Raw genomic sequence first — 9,504 nt, 5'->3', positions numbered from 1 at the left:
GGGATCGAACCTGTGTTCCCTGCATTGTAAGGCGGATTCTTTACCACTGGACCACCAGGGAAGTCCCCCAATTTTTTTTAAGTATGTCAATAAGGGCTGTCAATAATGTAATATGTTTCCTTTGAACCATCATGGGTGAAAGTTTCCAAAATATTGTTTTCCCCATAAAACCATTTTCTCAGATGCCCAATGGGTTAAAGAATGTACGTGCTGGAGTATCGGCAAATTGGGCTTCAATAGACACTGTAAGTTTTGTTTTGTTTTGTTTTATCATATCTAAACCATATTTGTGTGGTGGGATCAAAATACCTCCTTTTTGTTGCCGTATCTGTTTCTCTTCATTAGTGGTGATTTCTTGAACCTGTAGAAAGAAATCTTTTACTGGATTAGCAGGGTTAATGGAGAAGAGTGGACATTTTCAAGGCTGGACAGGATGAATGTTTAAAGCTAACTGTTTGGCTGCAGCATCAGCAAGCTGATTCCTTTTAGCTTCCATAGTGTCAGATTTGGAATGCCCTGGTGTTTTAATAATTGCTAACTGCTTTGGCAGTTATATAGCAATTAGTAACTTGGCATCCTGTTTTCTATCTTTTTTATAGGTTGCCCTGAAGTTGTTAAAAACCTCATTGTTTTCATGGCATTCCAAAGTTGTGTACCACTACAAAAGCATAGTAACTGTCAGTATAAGTATTTGTTACCTGGTCTTTAACTAATTGACATCCTAGAGTTAAGGAAATTAATTTGGCATGTTGTGCTGACTTTGTTTCTGGTAAATAAGAGCTTTCAATTATGTCCACTGTGGGCGTTATTGTATATCCAGCTCGGTAATGTCCCTGCTCATCCCTTAAGTACGACCCATCTGTAAATCTAATTACATCAGCATTATCAACAGGGACTTCTTGTAAGTCATTCCTGGGAGCGAGAATATAATCTGTTCACAAAATGCAATCATGATTTTTTTCTTGCTGTGATGCTGGAAGCAAAGTTGCAAGATTAATGTTATTACATCAAACCAGGGTAATATTGGGAATTCCCAGGGAATTCCCTGGTTAGGACTTGGTGCTTTCACTGCCGGGCACCCAGGTTCGATCCCTGGTCAGGAACTAAAAGTCTGTCACGGTGCAGCCAAAAAAAAAAAAAGAAAAGAAAAAGGAAAACCAGGGTAGTATTAGGTGCAGAAAGCAACAATACTTCATAAGAAGTTAGTTCGCTTATAGAATTGTGCTGAGTGTGCTGAGAGTTTAGAAGAGACTCAACTAATGGTGAGACAGTTAAAGGAGACCCTATTACCACTTCCTCAGAAGCCATCCATAAAAGTCATTCCTTGGACTTCCCTGGTGGCGCAGTGGTTAAGAATCCGCCTGCCAATGCAAGGGATACGGGTTCCATCCCTGATCCTGGAAGATCCCACATGCCGCAGAGCAACTAAGCCGGAGCGCCACAACTACAGAAACCCACCCGCCTAGAGCCGTGCTCCACAACAAGAGAAGCCACCACAATGCGAAGCACACGCACCGCAACGAAGAGTAGCCCACGCTCGCGGCAACTAGAGAAAGCCTGCGCGCAGCAATGGAAGACCCAACGCAGCCAAAAATAAATAAATAAAAATAAATAAGAGAGTCATTTCTGAAATAACCATCATACAAAGTGAAAGTCCCTTTGCTACCAAGTCTAATTTAGTTTTGTAGTGTAAAAGCAAGTCATCTACAAGCATGTTTGTAAAAGCATCAGAGTAAGACAATAACGGTCTATGAATGACAAAAGACTTAAAAAGCATGGTTGAAGACCGATTACAATGCAATTGTCAAGGAAATTTGGCTGTTTCTGTGACATACAACATTTGAAGATAATAACTAGGATTATGACTGACCACATAACAGGATATTTCAAATTTTAGGAACTTCATATAATTTCTAGAACATTTGTATTGATTAATGTCCGACAACGTCTTCCATGTGGCATTCGGTTCCATATTAACCCCCCAGTCTAAATACAGTCCGATGGAGGGGGTATCTAGAGAATACGGGGGGGGGTGGGGGGGAGGGTGGGAAGGGCTGGCTTGTAAATTAGTGCGAGGTGAAGGGAGGAGGGGGCACGACAGTGAGAAGGGAGGGGCAGGCAGAGACTGGGAGACAGGTAAGGTGGGGCAGGGGGAGGGGCAGGGGGAGGGGCAGGGGTGTGGGTGGTGCTGGGTGTTAGGGAGGGGCAGGCCTATAAAAAGGGCAGACTTAGAGATGGGGGCACATGAAACAAGGTGAAGCCCAGCCTTACAGGAGCACTGGCCGAGATGCAGGGTAGGACTCCAAGGGGTCAGTGAGGCCACAGGGGGGGTTGGCTGCAGGGGGCTGCAGTGGTCCGCTGGCAAGGACGGGCTGGGAGTCTGGGGACTTGAGGATGGGGCTGGGGGTGGTGAGGATGGGGAGGCGGCTGACGGGCTTTGGGGGGGGTGACAGTCTTGGGGTGTAGCTGGCAGGGGCGCGCTGTCATGGCTGCAGGTCCCTGATGTTTTGACACTGGCTCTCCCACAGTGGCAGCCAAGCCTGGTGAGGAGACCATGGGTGCCTCGGCTTCCAGGAACTGGCTAGTTGGTGTTTCCACGCTGGAGCCTGAACCCGAGGAGCCGCTGGGTCTGGGCCAGCTGCCCACGGAGCTGCTTGAGATGGTGCTGAGCCACGTGCCCCCTCACGTGCTGCTCGGGCGCTGCCGCCGGGTGTGCCGGCGCTGGCGCGCCCTGGTGGACTGCCAGGCCCTGTGGTTGGACATCCTGGCCCGAGACCACGCCGCCCTGTGGCCCGTCCTCCGCACCTGCCTGCCCCCCGCCGACGACCCCAGGCCCTGCGTCCTGGGCCGCTTCTGCGAGCTCCGACCCATAGGACGCAACCTCCTCCGGAACCCCAAGGGCGAAGGTGGGGAGCCCAGGAAAGGGGTCCTCCTCGAGGGAGCAGGTGGGAGGGGCCGGATGCGGGGGGCGCTTGGACTCCGTGGGTGGGCGTGGAACTGGATCCCAAGGGAGGAGCCGGAGGTGCAGGTCCCCGCGGGAAACCCCAGAGGACTTATCCCTGGGCGAGTGGGATGGCAAGGAACGTGGGGAAAAACCGTTTTCATTTAACAGAAGGTTTCCTGAAATGGACGGTGCTGAGCAGTGAAGACGGCTGGGCGGCGGAGGAGGAAAACTCGGAGGTCATACCTAGTGCCTATATGCTGACCAGCTTCCTGTCTGCCTACAGGTGAGTGTCGCTATTCCCCAAGGGCGGTTGTTGAGTACTTGCCTGGTCCTCATTGACCTTTCTCCCTCTTTCCTAGGGGGTATCACAAGAAGCAAGTGTTGGACCTGGAGAAGGAGGGCTTCTGGCCGGAACTCCTGGACAGTGGAAAGATTGAGATTTGTGTCTCTGACTGGTGAGTGTGATGATAAAAACAGCCCATTTTTAAAAATTAATTAATTAATTAATTAATTTATTTATTTATTTATTTTTGGCTGCGTTGGGTCTTCGTTGCTGCGCGTGGGTTTTTCTCTAGTTGTGGAGAGCAGGGGTTACTCTTCGTTGTGGTTCGCTGGCTTCTCATTGCTGTGGCTTCTCTTGTTGCGGAGCACGGGGTCTAGGCGCACTGGCTTCAGTAGTTGTGGCTCACAGGCTCTAGAGCGCAGGCTCAGTAGTTGTGGCACACGGGCTTAGTTGCTCCGTGGCATGTGGGATCTTCCCCGACCAGGAATTGAACCCATGTCCCCTGTATTGTCAGGTGGATTCTTAACCACTGCGCCACCAGGGAAGTCCCTGGGTGAATTTATTTAGGCCTCCTAACAGCCCCTTAGGATAAAGCAGGTAGGGAAATGAGACAACCACCATCATAACTTTAGTACTTAGCAGAGTACATTCCCTGAACCCATCCCCTAACCCCCAAAGGGACCTGGATTAGAAGATGCCAGTTTGGGTCCTATACAGAGGACTTGGGCCCAACTAAGTCTTGCCTGTGAATGAGATGCCCCTTGGTTTAGGAGGAGGCAAGGTAGGAGAGTTTGGCTAAAGGTCAGATTCTGGAGCCAGAACCTCTCAGGTTCAAACCCTGGCTTCCCAGCTTTGTGGCCTTGGGCAAGTCACAGTGTACCTCAATTTCCCTATCTTTAAAAGATAGGGTTATATGTCAAACACAAAGCCACTGCTTTGAAGTTTGAGCTGTTTCAGTACCCTTCATGATCCTTGATCCTGTGGGAAAATTATTTTTGGAACCTCAAACTGAGAAGTTCGGAATGGGGAGGTGATTTTTCCCTGGTGGCACAGCTAAGACTTGGCAGGGCCTGGCATTAGACTCATACTTGTCTGACCCTTGTGCTCTGTAGTGATGGTCTTGAAACTGGGGTCCATGAGCACCTTCCAGGGGGTACAGGACCCAGATGATTTTAAGCAAGGTAAAATCCAAGTCCTCTACAATTTTATGTTCCTTGTTCTAAAACAACTCACTACAGTTCACATCGATAGTGGGAGCATCATATAGTTATCCTTTCCCAATTCCTATCTCACAGTCCTTCTTCAGTTTTACAGAAAATGAAAGTCCCTCACTGTGTTGCGTGGTCCCCAGATGTAAAGACTACTTGAGAGACAGGAAAAGTGACCATTTAAAATTTTGGCCTTACCACATTCACTTTCAATCAAGGCACCGTAAACTTCCTCCCTCTGCAAATCCATATCTTTAGGAGGTGTATTTCCAATCAACTTTGTTTTTAATTTAATCCTTTATCAAACTATTGTAGCATGGTTGTGTGGCTTTGAGCAATGGTGTACCAGTTGATTGTAATAATCAGTGACTCCCCAGTTTTGTCATACATCACCCAAAATATCTATAACTCCCAATATCTGGGTCACACTCTACCAATTAAATAGAGTGTCTACGCTGAGAGAGCCAGGCATCAGCATCTGTGAGAAGTTTAGAGCCAACTATGAAGTTAAAGGGCACAGTGTCAAGACCACCTTCCAACTGCCAGTTTGGAGGATTCCCAAAGCCACCCTCAGGCCTCAGTAATTGACTAGAAAGACAGAACTGAATGGAAACTATTATACAATTAGTTTATTACATGGAAAATATACAGGTTAAAATTAGCCAAGGGGACGATCACAGGGCCGCATCCAGGGGATACCAGACTTCCATTGCCCTCTCCGCATGGGGTCAGGACACATGACTGTGGACAGGACACATGGGTGACAGTACACATGGAATATTGCCAACCAACCAGGGAAGCTCACCTGAGTTTATAGGGGCTTTATCCTGTGTTTCATCTCAGCCTCCAGGTCAACTGATATTGCGTGAGGCATCCTAAGTCACATTGTTGGTTTTCCTGCTGTGGTTTTCTCCCATTATAGACTATCTATGTGGATGTGGCCAGCCCCCACCAAATCATATTGGCAGGCTATTCAATGTGACCCAAGGTCCCCAGGTGAACAAAGATACTCCCGTCAGACATAACAGTCCAAGGGTCCAGAGATTACCTCCCAGTAGTGGACAGCAAAGACGTTACCTTTGGATAGGTCTAAATGCTTTTCTATAAGGTATCATTTCAAGATTCCAGATGATTCCAATCTGCAGCAATGTCTGGGAATCGCTAGTAGGAAATAATTTAATCCAAAAGAAAAAATGTTAATGCTTAGAGTTTTATGGTCACAGGAAAAATTTTTAATTTCTAATTATATTCTTCGAGTGTGTGTATGGGCGGGGGGGTTGGCACAAACAGTATGAAAGGTAAGTGAGAAGAATTTTAAAATATATTAGTACTACATTAGGACAAAATTCTGTGGGAGAAGTAGAATGGACATCTAAGTCCAAGAAGTGGAGTGATGTGAAATCTCTGTAAAAGGAGATACTTACTTGTTTGTGTATTTATACCACCTATTACTCCTGTTTTTTTTTTAATTAATTAATTAATTAATTATTTTTTTATGGCTGTGTTGGGTCTTTGTTTCTGTGCGAGGGCTTTCTCTAGTTGCGGCAAGTGGGGGCCACTCTTCATCGCGGTGCATGGGCCTCTCACTATCGCGGCCTCTCTTGTTGCAGAGCACAGGCTCCAGACGCGCAGGCTCAGTAGTTGTGGCTCACGGGCCTAGTTGCTCCGCGGCATGTGGGATCTTCCCAGACCAGGGCTCGAACCTGTGTCCCCTGCATTGGCAGGCAGATTCTCAACCACTGCGCCACCAGGGAAGCCCTACTCTTGTTTTTAAATTTTTAATTTCTAACGTAAAAAATGCACATGTCTTGGTTGTGCAACTCAGTGAATTATTACGAAGTGAATACATTCACTAAATCAAGAACAGAATGTTGCCAGCAAACCCCACCCTCAGCATCCCTCATGCACCATTCCCCATCACTTTCAACCCAAGGGTAGCACCACCCTGAATTCTGTTACCATAGATCAGTCTTGTCCATTTTGGTACTTAATACATATTGAGTCATACAGTATATAGTTTGTATCTGGCTTCTTTCAATCAATAACACATTTTTAAATTCATCCATAATTGTATGTAGCTGCAGTTAGTTTACTTTCATGGCTTTATAATATTCCATTACATGAATATACCGTAATCTATCCATTTACCATTGAAGGACATTGGATGTTGTGTCTTTGAATATTGCTGGATAGCCCATCACCAATTTATCTAGATTCCTCTGGATCCTTGTAAATGGCTGATAAGAAAATTGTATCTTAAAACATCACAGTTGTACACATTGGAAATGACATCTTTTGCCACCAGTGAAATATAGAATGAGAAATAATATGGGAGGAGGTACCCTGAAGAGCATGGCTTTAGGTCATTACTTCTGAAATGAATGTGCATGCAGACCAGCTGGGGAGAGAGTTTAGTGCAGACGGATTCATTGGGTATGTAGAGGGGCCAAACTCCTAAGTGACACTAATGGTGTCAGTCCCGGGGATCACAAAACTATTTTGTACTTGCATACATGGGAAGGCCATTCAGGTGAAGCAGGCAGACCCCCAAAGAGCTGGGACGGCAAGTCCACCCTTCAAGGTCTCCCTTCTCCCACAGGCGGAAGGACCAACAAAGAACTGACTGTATATATCAGCTAACTGTCCGACTTCTAGATGCCAACCAGGCCATCCTGGATCATTTCTCTCCTTTGCCTTTTCCCATCTGGAAGTGGAGAAACAGCGTCTCTCCTCGGGTGAGTCTCCAGGGTGTGGGAAAGGACAGTGGGGCTTATGATAATCTATTGCTGCATAAAAAATTGCCCTCAAATATAGTGGCTTAATAGCATCAGAACTCATTTTATCACCTCTCGTGGTTTCTATAAGTAGGGCTGTGCTGGGTGCTTCTGGTTCCATTCTCTCACGTAGTTGCCTTCAGACACTGGCTGGGGCCGAAGGGCAGGGCAGGATGTGAGTGTGTATACGGCTGGTGGCTGGCCAAGCATCTCTTGGTTTAGTCTCAGAGCTTGGCCATGGGATCTCTCTGCTTGGTCTAGTTTGGGCTTCCTCACAGCATGGCAGCTTTAGGGCAGTCAGCTGCTTCTTGGTGGCTCAAGCCTCCACCATGAGGCTTCTGGAGAAACCAGCAGAAGCTGCATTACCTTTCTGACCCAGCCTTGGAAGTCACTTAGCAAAAGTCACTCAGCGTCATTTCCACCACACTCTTGGTTACAAGGAAACCTGCCCAGATTCAAGGGAACAGGAATTAGACCCTATCCTTGGATAAGAAGTGGCATGATTCTAGAAGTACCTGTGGAGACATTGTCACAGCCATCTATGGAAAATACCACCTACCTGAGGACCCCAATTCAGCTTTTGAGAGGAAGTCTATGTCACATTGAAGCTTACCTCTTTTCCTTCCTACAGGTCAGCCATGTGTTCTCCAACCTCAAGAAGGGCGTTCGCTTTGTGTCTTTTGAATGCTGCATCTGGGACTTGGAATTCAGAAATGAGCAGTATGGAATCTCTGTGACGAATTCCAGTGTCATCGTGCAGGTCTGTGTGTCCTAGTCGAGGGCTGTCCTTGAAAACTACCTGACCGTGCCTCCCAGGAGCTAGGCCCCTTGGCAGGGCCATCTCAGTAATCAAGGGCTTGTAGCTCCCTGACATCCTGGGATCTACTGGATCCGGTCGAAGTTCCTACTGGGCCCTGTCTTCAGATTCTGGAAGCTACTATAAGAAAGTTCCTCCATCAGATTTACTGGCTGCTGCTGTTCTAAGGCAGCCCCTGTTTTACTGAGTGGAGGCGCAGTGATAAGCACAGGGAAACACTGGATCGTGAGAGGGCTTCTCACCCTCCACCCACACCAGGCCCTCTGTTTCGGCCCCAGTGCCCTCTGCCCTTGTCTCCTAGAAGCTCATTCCTATGGCTGAGAAAATTCCAGCCCCCACGGGTGGTGAACTTAACCCCATGGCGTTTCAAGACTGGAACCAGGACTCAGAGCTGAAAGTCAAACTACCTCAAAAAAATGTATGGGGACAGAGGGTTCTGCCCACCCTGTGAAAAATCAAGTGGTCCCCTGAGTCCAGCCTTACCCTGAATTGTATGGTGTATAAAATTATTTTGTTATTTTGAAATTCTTTTCAAACATGGAAAGAATAAATCAGGAATATATCGGCCAATCATAGGTAATAAAGGTATTATTTTGCCAATAGTGTCTCATGTCTTTTTAATAGAAATACAATGTTTCTGCATTGGTGACTACTTGGTTCACAGTAAGGAGTTGTCCCAGTTGAGGAGGGAAAATTGTACAGAAGAAAACACCTATAGAAGTTGTTCTCCAGTCGAGAGCATGGAAGTGTTAGCACCCTGTTTCCCAAGCCCTAAGGAAATCATGGAGTCAAAGATGATCAATTAGGGTTAAAAGCATTAGGCAGGTGGTGGATGTGAGTACAGTGTCACAGTGACACCATATTTGTGACATTCTAGTCATGATGAGGGTGAGAGAGAACCAAGCAATAGTAGGATCCGGCTGTCCCCACCCCAGTCCAGGGGTCGTGGCTAGCCTCACTGCTGCAGGATCCCTAAGGAGTTCCAGTCTCCTGATGTAATGCAGATGAAGCCTGCTGCTGCCTTTGATGTAACTACCCTGAACTGCCCCACCCACCTGCAGTATAAGCATGGGACACACCCACTGGGGACAGTGTTTTGCCAGTATCATCAAAAGGGGAGTGTGACAGGTTGAAACAGACCTAAGAGTCATGACCACATGTAGTGTGTGGTCCTGGTTCAGACAATTTAGCTCTGTAGGATATTTTTAGGTCAACTGGAGGAATTTGGATATGAGGAATATGAGATGGCATTTACAGGAAGGGAAAGGTGGAGACAATTGGCTCAAAAAAAAAAGCAACCATATAATTTAATTTGGATGAATATATATTTCTATTTATATTGTACATATGTGCATATATGTAGGTATGTGTATATATATATGGCAAATTTAAATTATATACATATATGTATATATATCCTTATATTTGTATTCTGGATTGCATTCTGGATATATATATATTCAGACAAATAAGAATAT

The 9,504-nt window shown here is 46.4% G+C and overlaps 1 protein-coding gene across 1 annotated transcript; it reads left to right on the top strand.

Annotated features, from left to right (window-relative positions):
• The first annotated feature begins 2,554 nt into the window (after positions 1–2,554).
• Positions 2,555–8,477, top strand: LOC103006012 (F-box only protein 27-like). The gene is made up of 6 exons (XM_007180054.1): positions 2,555–2,906; positions 3,113–3,227; positions 3,304–3,399; positions 7,035–7,170; positions 7,841–7,969; positions 8,328–8,477. Exons 1-6 carry the CDS (start codon positions 2,555–2,557, stop codon positions 8,475–8,477), a joined length of 978 nt encoding a protein of 325 aa, XP_007180116.1.
• The last annotated feature ends 1,027 nt before the right edge of the window (positions 8,478–9,504 follow it).

The sequence above is a fragment of the Balaenoptera acutorostrata genome, chromosome 19 (assembly GCF_949987535.1).
Source record: "Balaenoptera acutorostrata chromosome 19, mBalAcu1.1, whole genome shotgun sequence".
Classification (NCBI taxonomy): Eukaryota; Metazoa; Chordata; class Mammalia; order Artiodactyla; family Balaenopteridae; genus Balaenoptera; species Balaenoptera acutorostrata.
This window is presented reverse-complemented; position numbering and strand designations above follow the sequence as displayed.

What these genes read in the sequence shown, in the direction of transcription:
- LOC103006012 (XM_007180054.1), top strand. Translation starts at nt 2,555, where the DNA reads ATGGGTGCCTCGGCTTCCAGGAACTGGCTAGTTGGTGTTTCCACGCTG. An exon ending in CCGGAACCCCAAGGGCGAAG is followed by an intron (nt 2,907 to 3,112) that starts GTGGGGAGCCCA and finishes TTCATTTAACAG; the next exon opens with AAGGTTTCCTGAAATGGACG. An exon ending in GAGATTTGTGTCTCTGACTG is followed by an intron (nt 3,400 to 7,034) that starts GTGAGTGTGATG and finishes CTTCTCCCACAG; the next exon opens with GCGGAAGGACCAACAAAGAA.